The 18,944-nt window shown below is 42.7% G+C and overlaps 1 protein-coding gene across 4 annotated transcripts in view; it reads right to left on the bottom strand.

The window, feature by feature from the left end:
* Positions 1–2,795, bottom strand: part of ADTRP (androgen dependent TFPI regulating protein) — a 92,574-nt gene extending 89,779 nt beyond the window's left edge. The window contains exon 1 of one of the 4 annotated variants that reach the window (XM_023185392.2): positions 2,554–2,795. Coding sequence is in view for 1 of the 4 variants with exons in the window: in XM_023185391.2 (XP_023041159.1) it covers positions 2,581–2,628 (48 nt within the window). In the remaining 3 variants the exon portion in view is untranslated. The remainder of the gene's footprint in view (positions 1–2,553) is intronic. The other 3 variants (XM_023185391.2, XM_023185385.2, XM_023185386.2) reach the window with 3 other exon arrangements.
* Between the last annotated feature and the right edge of the window lie 16,149 nt (positions 2,796–18,944).

Below are 18,944 nucleotides of genomic sequence, written 5' to 3'. Positions count from 1 at the left end.
TGTGAAATGCTGCCTGTGGCCCATGTTACAGAAGTTCAGAGTTGCAACAAAGCTTCAGGGAGACTCGCACGATGTGAGTGGGGGGCGGTTCTAGCTTCTTGGTTTCTTGTAGGGCACACCCTCAAGCGTAAATCTATTATTTGCTGCCGGTTGCAATCTTGTTAGTCCTCAGGGAACAGTTTTCTGGAGATCATTCTAAATCAAATCCATGGGATTTCTAGCCCAGGATCCCTGAGATTTGTCAGTTTGGTTCAATAGGAAGACCTAACAGCTAGGATATTCCAAAAAATCATGATATAGATGGTTTACTTTCAGTGCTTTGACCTACTGTCATGGACCGCTCTGCCACTTTGCCCTGCTGTCTCTACCTTCTGGGACTTCCATGTACCCCCAGGAAAACTCATTTTCCCCCTTTCTTGTGTCTGGGGATGGTTTTCGGTGTTTGTCAGTGTGAAAGGAAAATAAATCTTGGGAGGCCACAATCACTAAGCCAAAGGGAAGTCAAGCTGCTACAATGAGATAGCTGCTTCATGATTAGCTAACAAGAAAATTCCTTGTGGACAAAGGACAGACAGACCTTGAAGTCATCCCTCTGCCCACGTGAGACAAATGCATATCTGATGGCTTCCTTTGCCCTGTTGTTTCCAGACTAAGGCATAGTGATTATTCCTCTCTTCTCCTCTCACAGGTAAATTGTGTATTCAGTGAAAGACTAATCAGAGACTCAAAAGAATGCAACCGTTTGTCTTTTAGCTACCTGTGTCCTGGAAGCCCCCTCCCCTGCTTCAACTTGTCCCGCCCTTCCGGACCAAACCAATGTACACCTTACACATATTGATTGATGTCTCATGCCTCCCCAAAATGTATAAAACCAGGCGTGGGTGCCCTGACTACCTTAGGCACATGTTGTCAGGACCTTCTGAGGCTGTGTCACGGGTGCATCCTTAAACTTGGCAAAATAAACTTTCTAAATTGATTGAGATCTGTGTCAGATACGTTTGGGTTCACACCAGGTGCCTACGGGCTGATTTCATCCCTAGTGAGTGAAGAGGAGCTGTGGCGAGGGTAGCAGAGGGATGTCAGGCTTTGCTGAGTGGCAGGGGGAGCAGCCAATAGTGTGGGGGTGTGGGGGCGGGGGAGATGTCCTCCTCTCCCCTCCTCCACCACTCCCTGCTGGATCATGCCACCAAAAGAGTAGACACCACTACATGTATAAATATCTGAGCTGCTGGGAAACCATGCAGGCTGGGCTGAGCTAAAATGCTTCGCTCCTTCACTTTATTCTGTATCAGGGGATAGGGAAAACTTTTCCTGATTGTAAAGAAAAAACTCAATTACAATTGCACTCCTAGGCTTCTAAAGGAAAATAGGTGAGAGAGGGAAAGGGGTGTTTCCTCAACTTCATGGCATCCAGTGTTCCACAACTGTGGAGCATTGCAAGTGGCCTGTGCCTGGGGCTGCCGCTGCTCATCTGGATAGGTGAGTCGGGTGTGGCCAGGCGTGGGTGTGTGCACCAGGACAGCACAGGGCAGGACAAAGCCCGGCTTGCTCTCATCTGTGTCTCATTGGATTTACATTATCTAGGTCTTCAGAGGGAGGTCTGTCAGCCTCTGAGCCTGCAATGCTGTCCGTATCTTACCAGTGGCCTGCGGTAGCGGGAGCCCCATATTGGGTGGTGAATCTACTAGTGACTTCAGTGGTTGGAAACTTGGGAAAGTTTAGGCTAAATTAGAGAAGGAGTGGTTCATAGGCAAGCCACTGGGGGGTTAAGAGGTGAGAAGCACCTGCCGATACTTTGGAAAACACAACTTGTTGGCACCTGCCTGCTCAGCAGTTTCTTCCTGCAGGTTGCAAGCCCCTTTTGTCACTGTCAGTGCCTAAGGATCCAGGAAGCACTGTCTACACTAGGAGTTTGTTAATATATCGCCACGGTGAGTTGGGTAATGTTTGAGAGCAAAAGAAAATGTCGTATATGTGTTTAAGTTGTAGAAAACTAGGAATGGAAGCTAAAAAGGCTTTCTGCTCTTGGATCCCAATTTACCTAGTGGGCAGGAAGCGTCCCCAGCACCCCTTCCTCATTTCTGACTAAAGCAGTTAATGGCTTTAAATATCTTCATGTGAACTCACGCTAGAACTGTATCGGAGCAGACATCTGGCAACAATTTATTGGCGCACAGGACGAATGTTCAGAAAACCAAGTTGCAGTTCTGAGAAACTTCACAAATTCACCTTCCTGCCCACCCACTTCAAAGCCCCTCACCCTCTCGGCAACTGTTCACCCTCCCACGCTGGCACCTCAGACGCCTGCGATAACCTCCGACAAACTCGTCGGACAGCCCTAAGCTCCTAACAAGGGAAATGCAGAGAGCTCGAGACAAAGATCAACACTCTGGACGGGGATTTCCAGGCCCAGATCAGCACCCTGCTGAGACACGCTGTCTGGAAAATCAGAAATGTCATGTGGCAGCGCGCAGCCCCGTGGCCCCCTCACCTGGCCATGCAGCCGCCTCTCCATCCAAGCCAGTGGTACAGGCAGGGAGGAAGGACACTCACCTGTTAGCTATTTAGATGTGGCCTCACCTTGTGGAGTTTCCACAGAATGGATCTCTTCCTGAGTGTCATCATCATCACGACTGGCGAAGAGGAGGAGCTGAAGATCTCCTTCTTGGGTGGGTGGGAACTCACTTTGCAAGAAAGGTGGCTCGGTTTGGAGACTCTCTGGGCTGGTTGGCAGATGGGAAGGCTGTCAAAGGTGAGCAGGCAGCATCATACCTGACCAATGAATGGCAACAGCCAGGGCTGCTGGGAAGTGTGGGTGCAATTGCTGGCAAGAGCCAACTTTGTTTTTTTTTTTTTTGGTGAGTGGGCATTCAGAGGCAACTTCCCCTAGAGCTGGCGTCCTCTGTCTGGAGTAGGGAATAGGAATGCGCAAGAACTGGGGAGTGGAGGGAGTTTGTGTCTGTGTGTGTGTGTGCGCACGCGCACATGTGTGACTGCAGGTGTGTACAAATGCAATACCACATTTCTATCTATAAGGTTTAGAAAAAGCCTTCCTTTAATGAAACCTCTATTTTACAAGAGGCTATAAGAGCTTTGGGATTTTCTTCCATGAAGTAACATGATTTCGCAGTGGATTTCAAACACGTTTTAAGGCACCAGAAACCTCTCTCTCTCTCTCTTTTTTTTTTTTTCCTCCCCAAACACAATCATATACAAAAGTCACAGATTAGAAAAGAGATCCAAGCAGAGTTGCCCTGATTAAAGTGTACACTGGCCCCAGAGACCCAAAACCTCTGCTGGTCCTCCTCTCTATGGCCAGAAAGGCCCCAAATGAACTCATGGAGGCCCTAAGGGCCCCAGAGCAAAATGTGCCAAACTGGTGAGTGAGTAGGATAAGTTCTAGCTTTCAAGTCAGACAGACCTGAGTTTGGGTCCTGACTCTGCCACTTGTGAGCAGTGAGGTCTTTGTCCACTCATTAACATATCTGCTTCTCAGTTTCCTCATCTATACAATAGAAGTAATAACCCTTATATTGCAAAGTATCTACAAGAACAGGAGAAAAACACATGTAAGGCATGTGTTACTAAATCCCCATACCTATGTGCTGTGGCTGGCACATAGAGTCTTTACACAATGTATTGTTGCCATATGACATAGTTTGGCTGTGTGTCCCTGCCTAAATCTCATGTTGAAATGTGATCCGCAATATTGGCTGTGGGGCCTGGCCAGGGAGGTGACTGGATCATGGGGGTGGATGTCTCACGAATGGTTTAGCACCATCCCCTTGGTACTGCCTTGCAAGTGTAACTGAGTTCTTGCGAGGTCTGATCATTTAAACATGTGTGGCACCTTCCTGCTCTTGCTCTTGCTGCTTCTTCTCCTTCCACCATGATTGTAAGCTTCCAGAGGCCTCCCCAAAGCCAGGTGACATCAGCGCCATTCTTGTACAGCCTGCAGAACCATATGCCAATTAAACCTTGTTTCTTTATAAATTGCCCAGCCTCGGGTATTTATTTATAGCAGTGCAAGAATGACCTAATACACTGTGGTTAGTTCAAGGAAACTTTGGATATGAGCCGCCTATGGATAGCCAGAAGAGAAAACAAATGACAGTGAGGAGACTTCCCTTAACTCAAAACTTTTGTGCCTGTTACTATCCTATCTGGTATTCTTTTCCTAATGGCACCTAAGTGCTTTGTTCAGTATCTTCTTTTTAAAAACAGGACAATCAAGACAGTAAATACATAACCTACAGAATGAGACAGAATATGTATAAATCTCATGTCTGGTAAGGTTCCAGTATCCAGAATATACAAAAAGAACTCAGCCAGGTGAGGTGGCTCACGCCTGTAATCACAGCACTTTGGGAGTCTGAGGTGGGCGGATCACGAGATCAAGACATCAAGACCATCCTGGCCAAAATGGTGAAACCCCATCTCTACTAAAAATACAAGCATTAACTGGGCATGGTGGTGCACACCTGTAGTCCCATCTCCTCGGGAGGCTGAGGCAGAAGAATCAGTTGAACCCAGGAGGCGGAGTTTGCAGTGAGCCAAGATCGTGCCATTGCACTCCAGCCTGGCAACAGAGCGAAACTCCATCTAAAAAACAAACAAACAAACAAATCTCTGACAACAACAACAACAACAACAAATCCAATTTAAGAATGGAAAAAGGACTTGAAAAGTCATTTCTCCAAAGAAGATATACAAGTGGCCAACAAGCATGTGAAAAGATGCTCAGCATCCTTAGTCATTAGGGAAATGCAAATCAAACCCACAATGGACACCACTTCATACTCACTGGGATGGCACTAATAATTAAGAAAGCAGAAAACACCAAGTGTTCGCAAGGATTTGGGGAAATTGGAATCCTCATGTACTGCTGGTGAGTGTGTACAATAGTACAGCCTCTATGGAAAACAGTTTGGGAGTTCATTAATAAGTTGAACACCAAATTATCATACAACCCAGCAATTCTACTCCTAGGTATATACTCAAAATAACTGAAAACAGACAATCAAACAAAAATCTTTACATGAATGTTTACAACAACACTATTCACAATTTCCAAAAGGCATAAACAACTCAAATGTCCATTTACTGATGACTGGGTAAACGAATTGAGTTATCTACATAAAAAGAAATATTATTCAACCATTAAAGGAATGAAGTGCTGATACATGCTGCATTTTCTGTGACTCTTAGAAACATGCTAAATGAAAGAAGTCAGACACAAAGGGCTACATATTGTATGATTCCACTTCAATGAAATATCCAAAACAGGCAAATCCATAGAGACAGAAAGTAGAATTCATGGTTACCGGGGGTTAGGGGGTTGTGGGAATGGAAAGTGACTGCTAATGGATAACAAGCTCTCTTTTAGGTTAATGCAAGTGTCCTGGAACTGGATGACGGCGATTCGTATACAATATTATGGGTTTACTTGATGCCACTGAACTGCACACCCTAGAATGATTAAAATATGTTTTATGTTGTGTGTATTTTATTGCAACAAATAAAAGGCAGAACAAGTATCCATCTAGCCAAAATATAGCCTGTGCCTTTTTAAAGCACTTTTAAAGGTTTGGTTTTCCTCTTTGACCATCTTGCATGGATGCAATAAAACACAGTTCTGAAATGCCAGAACATCTGTCTGTACTAAAGAAGTCTCATTCCGATTTCAAGGGCTCACTTGCCTCTGGAACTGGCCTTGAGAATGGGAGCTCCTACTCCTCCCCCAACAGCTGACCTAAAAGGGAGAACTTCCAGGAGGCCAGCCAAGAGCCTACTGGGGCATAACCAGGCTGCCCAACTTGTTGGCTTGGACATGGCTCCTCTCCGTTTAGGAGGCTCTGCCCACTCACACTTCAGGCCTCGGCTTGCCATGTTTTCCTGTTAAGCCCAGAACCCTTCCCCTGGGTCCTTTCGTCAGAGGGGACATGTCGGGAGTCATAGTCTCAGAGATACTTGGGATTTTAAACATGTTCATGATGCAACTCTAGGGTAGACTTTGGAATTCTGTGGGTTGTGCTTGGCCCACACCCCACCTTTGGGCCACTTTTGCTGCTACTATTATTTTTAGTTGGTGGGGCAATCATTGTGTGCCTTTGTACGGTTTTCATTTGGGAAGCCTTAGAGTTCTTTAACTCCACTCCATCCTATCACATACTTGTTTAGCAATGATCGTCCTTTTGCATTACAAACTAGAAAAGCAACTCGGTAAGGCTAACAAACCCCCTTCAACCAAGTAAAGGAGACTCCCTGGGGAGGACAGCCCCTGTCTGCTCACCTGGATGACCGTGCCTCACATCTGCTGATCACATGCAAATACTTGTCCTGTTCTGACACATCCTTCTGGGTCCCAGCTTCTTCTCTTGAAGAGAGAGTTTGACTTGATTTTGTATTTCTGTCTTGAGCTACTTCCTGCTTTATCATTCAACGGCCTAAATTTAGTTCAACGCTCCATCTTTACAGTACAGATTTCCAGTGCACCATCAGAAGCCAAAGTAACTGTGAGTGGGAGGTATTGGAGCCGGCTGGGAGGTAAGCATTCGGGCCAGCAGGGAGGAGCAGTCGCCCATGTAACAGAGCTGGATGACAACATTCCCACACTGCCCTCAGACACATCACAGACTCTGGTACCACAGGATCTCTCTGATTCAACTGAAGAGAGATACAGAGCTGTATGCCACCAAGTAACTAATCTGTTCTTTTCTTCTTACATCCATTGAACAGTGTGCGGTGTTGGCACAATGCACAGTACTTCTTAACCACTCCAGGAAAAGAAAGAGCCACTCATTCTGATTAGTCGTCAGAACTAATTTTAAGCTATGTTATCATATGGTAAAGAGGAAAAAGGAAATACAAGGAAACTATACTTAAGGCCGGTGCCTAATCAGGTTTTTTCCCCTTCGTCTGTTTTATACAAAAACTCCCTGGAATCACTGGTGTCAGCCATTTCATTCCCCTCTTCCAGTGTTAATTACATGTGATATTTTAAAATATACACTCCTCTCTCTAAGTAGACCAAACCGAGCCCTTTATAAATTGCTCACTGCCCATGCATTTTCCCCAGCAGCTCTACCTCATTCCCTTGTACCTCCTGTTCCCCCATGGGGCCACAACTCCAGCAGCAATAAGTATAGAGTAATTATTTCTGCCAGAAACATTCCCCCTAAAAAGGGCTGGGCTGACTTTGGTGTGTGTATGTGTATACTTGAAAGAAAGGCATATAATAATATCAGGCCTCTTTGTTTTCCCTCTTTTAATACCCACTGGTTCTCCAAGATGTCATTGGCAAACACGACAGCATTTGCTTTTGTTCCCTTTACAAATATTTTCCTCTCAAGGCCTATTTCTTTCTTAAAACTGCTGCGTGTCTCACTATGGAAAGCAATAGTTCTCAATTAGTAGACTGAATGAACTCTGCCTGTGTGGTTTCGATTTAGGAAATATTTACAGAGCTTTTGGTCTGAAACTCCCCAAAATCTGGAACAGCTGATAGTCTCTAGGGTAAGTGAAAACAACTCAAATGGTAGGTATTTGTGTTTAAGGTGGGAGTGGGGGCAGATGAGAGACCTTGGGAAATCCAGTTAACCTATCACTTCTTTTCCAATCATGTTATTATTCATTCAACAAATAATTGCTGAATATGTGCTTGCTGCACTTGGGTGAGTTGGGACCACCAAGCGTGACCATTCGACCCAAGGAGAACTCTTATTACAATGAATTCTTGCAAAAACAGAGCTGGGCATTCTGTAACAATCTAGAAATTTTACTGGAGTAAGGGACAATCATATGATTTGTCTTTTGGCATAATACAAATTATATTCATTTTTAAAAATAAAAACATGTACTTACATTTGTATCTTATGGTAAGCATTTCTTCCAATAGAGGGAAATGCTAAATGTCTCCAGATTTCTGCATAGGGCTTACATGTTGCACAGATTTGTGACAATCTTGAGATTTGGTTCCTTGAATGGAGTCTCTAATACAAGCTTTCTACTTGGATTGAATGGCCAGCCTTGATGGTCCCAACTTGCCCAGGAGTAGCAAGCACATAGTAGACATTCGGAGAGAACCCATCTTTTTTCCAACATAGATTTGGACTAGAAGGTGTCAATGGAAGACCCAGAGATTTAGAATGGAGAATCCAAGTGGTAGAATGAGTTATGAATAGCGAATGGGATTCATTAGATTTAGATTCTTAAAGAGGTCAAGTTGGACTAGATTCCAGAAAGACTGTGGTTAGAGGTACTATTTTTGTTCAAGAACAGAAAAAGGTGAAATAATACATACTTGTGTACAACGACTCAAATTAAACATCTACCATATAAGAAAGATGATGTGAAAAATAATCACATACTTCTATTAATATAGTTATCCAAGTGGACTGAATCATGCTTGTGAGCCCCACATGTGGTACCCAGTACAGAAGAGAAGAATCACACCTGTGCACTGGGCCACATTTCACTTAGGTCCAGGGCACTCCCAATAGGAGGTAGAGACAGTTCCCCCCAGAGTCATTTTGTCATGAAGCGTCTGGATTTCAGAGTTCCAATGCCCAAATCAAACAGCTTAAGCTTGGGGGGCCAACATTTTTTCACAAAGGTGTCACCTATGTGCAATAGGACCTGTGGCTCTTAATCAACCACCTGAGGTTTCCAGAGTATCGGTGAGTGTTCCTCGAGCAGAAACATGACCTTAATGGAATTCTTGGCATGGGGTGGCAGCGTGTGGGTGCATTCTGGATAACTGGACTTTCCCAATGTTTGAAATTGCGCCATTTGGTTTCCTGACAACTGCTATGGAAAGTTGGGAACGACAGAAGGTGAAAAGAATCCAGACATATTGTTATCTAAATAATGACATCTTAAAGACAGACACTGAATGGCCCATGCAGCCCTCACTGGTAGAGGACGTGCAAAGAACAGCAGAATGAAGTCGGAGGCAGCTTTCTTTCCTGTATTGGGGCCTTTACAGCTGTCTCCTCTCCAGCCCTTCCCTATCCCCTGCAACTACCAATTATCTTGAAAATCAAAAGCAGCTTTTGTTCAAGCAAAAAATCAATATGTTTTATCTATGAATATCTCCAAGAGTATTCAAGCTAAATGGGCTTTCTCAAAAGACCCATCAACCAGGACTCCAGAATTAACAGAAATGATGAGCCTGTGTTTATTAGGGAGCTTCAAAAAGATTAACATGAAAACAATGCCCCTTTCCCCCCTCAAGAGATACTGGACAGATATCCACATATCCGTCTGCCATAGAGATTGAGATTTTGTTTCACTCAACTTGGAAGAATTGGGGAATTTAAATCTTGAAACTAACTGCAGAAGAATAATATAAAATTAGAGCTTGCCTTGATGTTCCCACCAGGGACACAACCATCACATTAGGTCACTCTGCATTTGGGGCCTCAACTGAACTTCCGTTTGGCTAGAGATAGTTACACTGTAGAGCAATATTTCTCATACTTTAGTGTGTACACAAATCACTTGGGATCTTATTAAAACGCAGATTCAGCAGTTCTGAGGAGCACTCAAGGATCACAGGTAATGCTGGCGATCCATTGAGCACACTTTGAATAGCAAGGATGTTGTAAATGTACTCCGTTGTAAATGATCCAAAAGACATGGGTTCAATCCAAGTAACTTGACTTTGTGCAAGTTACTTAATCTCACTAAAATTCTGACTTTGTTTTTCTCTACAAAATGACACGTAAAGACATTTGCCTCACAGTATTAAGAGTTCAGTGAGATAATCAGTAAAGCACTTTATAACTCTACATTGGTTAGTGATCTTGAAGCTTTCTAAGGGGAAATAAGTGCTTGCTTGGATTATCCACCAAGCATGTATTGGGCAGCTGGTATCCTATGGGCTTTTCCCAGCAGAACTGAGAAGAGGAAGGTGGGGGAACCCAGCCTCTCTGTGACTGACAGTCCCCATGGCTGCTGTCTTGGGGAGTAGAAGAGTGAGCAAAAGTTAAACTGATTATGGTGCTGCCATCAGGGGCTGGTTGAGAGGCCCCCAGAGAATCCAACAGCTACCTGTGTTCCCTCTTCATTTCTGAAGAAAAGCCAAGGATACCTATTTCTCTTTTGATCCTCTTTCTTATTAAAGACAAAGGATGGTATATAGAAAAAGTTGCTTTAACTGAGATGTTAGAATGAATGAATTTTAGAGACAGATGGAGCGATTCTCTCCTAAAATTAAGAGTGATAACTCAAGGAAAAGGCCTTTGAGACCGAAGGTCCTATTATTGTGGAGGCTTATTGTTGAAAAAGACCAACTGGGCCACATGCTGATCATGTTGAATTGGCAAAAAGCTTATAATTCATCCAAATGAAAGTGGCTTCCCTGGGTCTTGGCTGGTTATGCGGAGTTAGAGTTACTGTAAGAGCTATGAGAAATGGCTAGGGTAAAGGTCAAACAAAAACCCCATTCCCTTGAATAATCATTAAACTTCTGAAGCAAATGCATATGAAGCCCCCATGATGTTCTCTAATGTTTCTCTAAATCACTTTTTGCTTTGGTTTTCTGCCAGAAATGGATGCAGATGCATCAGCTACCTCACAAGGAAAACCTGTTCTCACAAGTTTTATCGCACCACTTGGCAGACAAAAAGGCTTGGGTAGAGGCTGAGAACTTTCACATATAACCAGAAAGCTCGGGAATTCAGCCATCTTGACTTACCGCCCACTGCTGAAAAGAAACTTAGGCAAACTCTCAGAGCCAGGATCTAAGAGTCTCCTCCTAATCAGAAAAGGATAAAACTCTACAAGGTCCAGCTTTCTCTTTAGAGGAAATTCTGTAGACGGCTACAAAACCAGGCCATTTTAGAATTTCTCAGGGTAATGAGGAGCTCGAAGACCTGTTGACATGGTTCTCTCACCTCAATCCTTCTTGTCTCTTTCCTCTCAGCCTCCATTGGCCCAAAGCAAGTTCCCTCAGAAGAATCCCAGGAAAATGCCAAGCTGGGGCTGCGAGGGATGAGGGCTGGTACAAAAAAAGGAGTAGGAAGAGCAGTTCTTTTTATTTGGGCCATTCTGGGTATTTGGGAGGCCATGAGAAATTTAAAAAGGGCTCACTTCTAAAGAGTAAACAATGTAGATGGCAGGATATGTGACTGGGAATCTGCTGAGAATGTCTTCACATTACTCACAAGTTAATAATTTCCCTAAGAGTGGGAGTTTCTTGAGGATGTTTAGGATTTATTTTTAAGCCTTTTAGAGCTTTGGAATAACACTCACAGTTTCTCTTTTACTATTTTCATGGTGTTCAGAGATTTCAAGCCCACATTTTAGAACCCACCCACCTTCAACAGATGTAGACAAATTAGAAATACGCAGGGACCTCTCAAACTCATTACAGAGCTTATTTGGAACATGTAAATTATATATGCATTCTCTACCTCATTATCTTCATGGGATGCTGTATGTTGATTTCCTTGTAAATCTGCAATGGTAGCATCTCACTGTATATAACCTGCAACTATGTCCCCAAGTCATTATCATTTATGCTAATGACAATGCTACGTCCTTTTCACAATTAGTGCTGTGGAGTATGTAAGTCAAGGGGCATTTGCTGCAAACCTACTAGGTAGATACCAATGCATTAGGGACTGGGAGGGAAATATGCCGTCAGAAGATTTGCCCCTCCCTGCCTGTTAAAACAGGCTTCTGAAAAATTATAAAGGGAGGGAAAATCAGTGAGGAATCTGCATTCCAATCAGATCTGCTCGTGTTTCCAGGTTACCCAATGGTAAAACAAGCCATCAAACTTGCTTACCATTTGTTGATTTCACAGATTTTATTCCAAGTGTGAGTAGACCTAAAAGACATGCAAAGATCAATGCAATGTGATTAAATGAGTCTCAATCAATAAATTCCAAAAAGTATGGCACACAGTAAGAGCATAATAAATACTGACTCTTACTGTTATCATCATCATACTTATTATTTCTGTCATCAAAGACCTCTAAATCTAGTAGAATACATGACATATATTTGTAATAAAATGAAGAAAATATACAGATTATATTGTCGGCACAGATAAAATTCTGTAAGAATTCAGAAAAAAGAGAAAATAATTTCAGACTGAGGATAAGAATTGAAGACATACAATAATAAAGTAGTCCAATACCCTTATTCCCTCAGTATGATGTGTCTGAGAAGTATGGTAATTCGCCCTTCATACAAGCACTCCAAATATTCATGATTTCCTTAATAATATACTATGGCTCTATGCACCATTAATTGATTCCAGTCCTTTCAATATCTGTTTATACCTTTAGTCATTTGATCAATCAATAAGGGGGTCTCCAAGCCTGTTGTTTGCCGAGTGTCCTTTTTTTATTTTTTTTTTATGAGATGGAGTTTCACTCTTGTTGCCTAGGCTGCAGTGCAATGGCATGACCTCTGCTCACCACAACCTCTGCCTCCTGGGTTCAAGCGATTCTCCTGCCTCAGCCTCTCGAGTATCTGGGACTGCAGGCATGCACCACCATGCCCAGCTAATTTTTTTGTATTTTTAGTAAAGACGGGGTTTCTCCATGTTGGTCAGGCTGATCCCAAACTCCCGACCTCAGGTGATCTACCTGCCTCAGCCTCCCAAAGTGCTGAGAATACAGGCATGAGCAACTGTACCTGGCCGCCGAGTGTCTTTAGGTGGTAGGATTATAGTACTTGTTTGGTAATTCTGTGTCACTGTATTTTTATCTTCATGATTTTATAATTTTTAAATCTCTTATCAGCCTTTCAGTAGTCTAAGTAGGGAATTTTAATATATCAACTAATTGGCCCAAAATAATTCATCCAATCAGTTTACTCTTTGAAATGCTTCCTGGCAGGTCTCTAAAGCTCTCAGTTATCATTTTAAGGTACGATAACAGAATGGTACATAGAAGTTCTTGTGTAGATGTACCTGCATTAGGTTCAAGAAGGTGATGATATTTCCACCCTGTTGTTAAAAACCCCAAGCAAAGGGACCAGTTTCAGGTTGCCAGGAAGCTGTTCATGTCATGGACCTTGGAGCATTGCTTGTTATCTAGGTTACAAATAAAAATAATAATATAATGCTCAATTATAAATTGGTAATGGCTTTTTATGAAGTTGCCTAAAAGGAAATTGATGTAATATGATTAATGTCTCACACATTCTTTTCACTCCTTGTGCTTGTGACTGTATCAATCAGATTACTCATTGAGCACCATTTACATCCTCTGCTTTGGGCTGGGCCCCACAGAGATGACTAAAAAAGTATATGATAGGCCCCCCGTCCTCGAGAAGTTTTAAATCTACCGGAAATGACTTGAAATATAAGAAGACAGCACATGAGCTCATATGATACCTATAATGAATGTTCCGCAGGAAGTTTCAGGAAAAAAGAGCTTTGATGAGTTCAGGGAGGAGAGAGATCCATGTTGACCAGAGTAGTTAGGGTGGGGGGGGTATTTAGGGGGCTGAGGAGAGCTTTTTTGGTCTACATTGTGAAGCAGAAATGGCCTCTTGTCACAGCCCCTAGTACTCAAGAGCCTTTAGAAGTAAAAATCCCAAGTGGGCTCCTCGTCTAATGAAGACTATGCTGTGAGTTCCCGCATGTTTTCAAAGGAGGCAGCTCTAAAGAACCGAGTTCTGTGAGCGCTTTCATTCACTCCACGTTATTCTCCAGCCGGACCCAATGATCAATCGCCTTTCCCCGAGGAAAATGTCTGAGTTATCCTGTCAGGGAAGATGAAAGTTGACTGCCATCCTCCTACTTGCCTCAGAGGAGAGGGGATTGTTTCTCAACTGAAAGGGAGCAGGTCCGGTCATATCCTCAACATCATCGGATGTCAAAAAAAATCACATCCGCCCCCTTTTGAGAACATGCCTCGATGTGATGGCATGGAGCGATTCACAGTGCAAACGCCTGTTTCCCATAATGGGTAAGTGTATGTTTTCTCTTTTCACAGATTAGCCTACACTCCAGGCAAAACTAGTCAGAATAACAGAGCCAGGGTGAATTTGGGTCAGGCCGATCTAAGGGCCGGCATCTTGGATTTAAATTCGATCTGCCAGGGGCTTCGTTGGTCACAGTCACACCCTCCCAGCTTACTGCTACCTATGGAAGAGGTTTAATGACGCAAAAGGTATGACCTGTGCAATGAGCATTCCTAGAAAGTCTTTCCTTTGTTTGCAGTGGTGGACCGTGGACCATGGGACTGCCTGTAACCAGCATGAACATCCAGATAAAGAAGCCTGGATCAAGGCCTCTCAAAGCCAAACAGAAACCTCTCTGCCACTCACTCCATAGGCTCATACATCCAACCGCCATTACCTTAACACCTGTGATTGTCTGGGCATTTCTCTAGGAATCACCCATACAAAGATGAGCTCTAAGTCTGGGGAGAGATAGGCTGTTTCTCTCAAGGAGAAGAGTTAATGGCAGAAGAGGGTATAGCTCTCCCAAGTCTGAAGGCCTGCATAGTGCTTCTTCTGTTGAGGCTTCTGGAGACTCCAGAGGCCATCTCAGACACTCCATCTGCCATCCCATCTGGTAGACCTAAGTGCTCAAGTTGTAGAGCAGCTTAAGTACTAGCTTGGATCTGCTCTGCAGATTTTTTTTTTTGATGGAGTCTTGCTCTGTCACCCAGGCTGGAGTGCAGTGCCACGATCGCGGTTCACTGCAATCTCCACCTCCTGGGTTAAAGCAATTCTCCTGCCTCAGCTTCCTGAGTAGCTGGTATTGCAGGTGAGTGACACCAGGCCTGGCTAATTTTTGTATTTTTAGTAGAGACAGAGTATCACCATTTGGCCAGGCTGGTTTCAAACTCCTGACCCCAAGTGATCTGCCCGCCTCAGCCTCCCAATGTGTTTGGATTACAGGCGTGAGCCACCACGCCCAGCCTGCAGATCTTTCTCTTGCTCTTAACTCTTTGCAAAATTGTATGGGTCAAGGATAACTTGGAACATAGACGAGAACAGCACACCTAATGATGACATCCACTGCCTGCAGAGCTCAAAAACTCACCAGCTGTTTTGCCTCTTTCTTGGTGGTAGAAGGTTCAAGATATCACAAATTTGGCTTCATTTCACAGGGAATACCTCCAATCACTGTGCCCCTGTAAACTTTGCCATAAGTTTGTTTTCTACTGTCTGCCACAAGAGAAGTATATTGCAGATAGGGGCTGTTCCTTCAGCCTGGGTCCAGGAGTAAAAAGACACTTGGAACGGAGTCAGGCAGAGCTGCAGACAAGAAGTCGAGTGAGCAAGATGCAAATGGATGTGGTTACAAGCCTCTGAGATGTGTGAGTTATTTGCTGTCACAGCAAGAGCTAACTGATAAACCTTCCTATACCTTTCATTTCAGCCTAATGACATTTGTATCCTGATAGATGCCCCATTCTTTCTGATTGTCACTTCTTGATTGACAAATTAAAGTGCCCTTTTTCATTTTTTTTGTACCTAAATCCAGTCTTCAATTCACATGTGAGTTATTCCTTATAATCCTTAGTTGGAAATCATTTCTCCAGGTTTAACACCTAAAGCACTTTAGTTGTGTCTTTTTCTTTACAATTTATCACCTTCTATCTCTCACTTTATGATTTCTTTGCATGCCTATTGTAGCTACCATGGTTGATTTCCTAACATCTATTCCATCTGAATCTGTTAGTCTAAACCAAACATTGTAATCCCATCTTTTTATTTGTGATTGTTTTTGCAATGGTATTAGAACCAAATCCTGGTCAGTGAAAAAACAGAAGAAAACTCTGGGGGACTTCCAGGAAAAGTTTCCCTGCTTCCCACCCGCCCCCAACCCCAAAAAAAGAGCAAAGAAAGAGACGGAGGCAGCCCTTCTCCCATGCTAACAGTGTGAGGATTAAGCAAACCTAAGGGAAGAGAACCAGAGCCAAGGCAAAACAAGCACAGAGGAATGCCCGGCACAGCTCCAGATATATGTCCACTGCAAGCATTCTCCATGGCACCAGTGTGCGCCTTGACCAACAGAGACTCAATGAATTTATTTCATGAATAAGTAAAAGGAAAGCCTTTCAGATATTTTCGTTATGGATGTAAGATCTTTGAACAAAGTATAAAACAACGACAATTATTGCAGCCTGGAAAGTTGGTAGAGAAACTGCTTAATCAAAATCCTCATGTATACATAGTTTTTGAAGCAAATAAACAAAAAGATAAAATTATTGAGGGAAAACTCCTGCAAAGAAAAAAATAGGAAAAGAACTTTCTGGAACAGCTATTGAGTAATCCAACTTTCTGAATTCTCTCTAAACTAGGATAAAGATTATATAGATTTTCACCTGTACAGGATTCTGCCATAGAATTCCAGTGAGTGCAGCCAAACTAAACAGGGATGGGAACTAGAATTTTTGATCAAAGACCACACATAAAAATATAGTAGTTTCTTATATGAAATGAAATCAACAGATATTTCTGTATTCATATATATACGTGTGTAGTAGTTTCACATCTACACACATGAAACATCTACACAATACCATGAAAGAACATGGTATTTCATTTCATTACCACAATTTAGAGGGGCCGTTCTCCTGTTGCCTCTAAGGGTTGCACTGTTTCTCTATTAAACAGAAGAGTAGGTGACTTTTCTTTGGGACCTTTCCACAACTATGATCTTGAAGCTCCAAAATGGGAAGTCATCTTTTGGAAGTCTGAAAAAGTTGTGTTAACCCCTTGAATTGCCCAACTTCCTAGCAAGGAATATATTAATATAAAGTTCCCAGTAAATGAATATTTTAAGTAAAGTGAATGAGGTTCTATAGAGTTTTTGTTTTGTCTTTTTTTTTTTTTTTTTGAGACGGAGTCTCGCTCTGTCGTCCAGGCTGGAGTGTAGTGGCCGGATCTCAGCTCACTGCAAGCTCTGCCTCCCGGGTTTACGCCATTCTCCTGCCTCAGCCTCCCGAGTAAGCTGGGACTACAGGCGCCTGCCACCTCGCCCGGCTAGTTTTTTGTATTTTTTAGTAGAGACGGGGTTTCACTGTGTTAGCCAGGATGGTCTCCATCTCCTGACCTCGTGATCCGCCCATCTCGGCCTCCCAAAGTGCTGGGATTACAGGCTTGAGCCACCGCGCCCGGCCTGTTTTGTCTTATAAACAGTAGAAGATGTTGGTCAACTGGTTGACAGGGCAGTTGAGGTTTCAATCCTTATGAGAAAGAGGACAATTACAAAATCCATTATATAATTATTAATTTCTGGTTTCCTTCAGCCTGGAAAAGAAAAACTCAGTTTTCCCTTGATCTGTGATTGTCTTTTCTCCCCCACTTTAAATCCTAAATGCATGGATATTACTTGAGAGAGTAACAAAAGCAAGAGAGACATGGTTACTGGCAAATTTAAAACTGAAACTCCATTTATGCAACCAATATATTAGGAGGCATGAAATTCTGTCCTATAGCTATTATTTTTTCCCCTTGCAATACTGAAAAAAAAATTGCTTCATTCAACTGAAATGGTATGTCTAACATGACAGAATGCTGAAGAATCAATAGTCAGTTGCAAAAGTACAGTTATTTATTCTCTCAGACACACAATGAATGATTCTCAGGCATTGATGTGCTCAGCTTGTAAAGGGAATGCAATCTCAAGGTAGTCGTTCCAGTATGGTACAGGATTTGAAAATTTTATGTGACATTTCTGTCTTTGGTATCGACTCACAAGGAAGTGTAAAAATAAAATCATTATTTATTCTGCGACTCAGTTTACTGGTTTTACAAATGAGCACATTATATGGCAACAGTCTTAGTACACAGCCTTGAGAAAAACAGGCCGGTTGTTCTCCTTTGCTTATTTCCTTTAGAAAATCATCAGTCGTCAGCTCATTGAATCCCCGTCCTGCAGAAAGCAAGTTCTCAGCACATGGTTGTTGCATCAAATACATGGAGAGCAAGCGGCTTTGTGTTTGACCTTTTGAGACAAATGCTAAGTGGGAATCCAAGGAGCAACTTTGACAGGAGCTAGTATGGGAAAAGGGCTAGAGCTTGAAGGAAGAGACGGCAAGCTGGGGTCTGGGCTTATCCAAGGCTTGTAGCTAAAGAGATCATAGGGAAGCAGAAGGGAGTTTTCTTTGCCTTTTTCTTTGTCTTGTCTTGTCTATTTAAAGATATAAAATTGACATTTTATGAGACACTGATAATATTTTAAACATTTATGTCAAAGATTCATCTCGTATCAATTCTAAGTTGCCTGATAGTGTGTTGCTGTTGGTTGACTTATTTAACTAAGTAGTATTATGAATATTTAGGTAGTTAACTAGAGACTGAAAAGGACCACTTTTTTGAAAGATTTCCTTAGTACTTTTATTTCCATTCACTAATTTATATAAAATAATTTTATTGAGTAGGAAGCTAAAAATGAACGTGGGATATGAGGTGGCTGTGATAATGGGATTTGCAGATCTTGGCTGTAGATGGCATAATTGACCCAGAGCTCCACGATTATACTTTGAAATACACCACCACATTGTCCCGAGGATGTACAACAGTAGGCAGCCCACATCTCAAAGCCCAAGGCTATGCTTCCCCTGGGCTGCCCCTGGCCAATGACTGAGTGTGGCAGGGGCATAAGGCAGACTGTTTCCTGAAGGACAAGGACTTCCTGTGATGGGCATCATGGTCCAAGGACTGCCCTTTGAGAATCCAAGGATACTCAAATCTCTTCTCTACAATGGCATAGTATTTGCATATAACCTCATCCTGTACATCATCCTGTATACCTTAAATAATCTCTAGATTACTTATAATACCTAATACAATGTCAATGCTATGTAAATAGTTGTTTCACTGTATTGTTTTATATTTGTAGTTTTTTCCAAATATTCAATCCGTGGTCAGTTGAATCTGCGCATGCATAATCCATGGATATGGAGGGCCAACAGTGCTTTCTTAGAACCATACTGCAGTCTAAGACACCTGCTCCCAAC

The sequence above is a fragment of the Piliocolobus tephrosceles genome, chromosome 5 (genome assembly GCF_002776525.5).
Source record: "Piliocolobus tephrosceles isolate RC106 chromosome 5, ASM277652v3, whole genome shotgun sequence".
Taxonomy (NCBI): Eukaryota; Metazoa; Chordata; class Mammalia; order Primates; family Cercopithecidae; genus Piliocolobus; species Piliocolobus tephrosceles.
The sequence above is the reverse complement of the archived record's forward strand: the minus strand, read 5'-3'. Positions and strand labels throughout refer to the sequence as shown.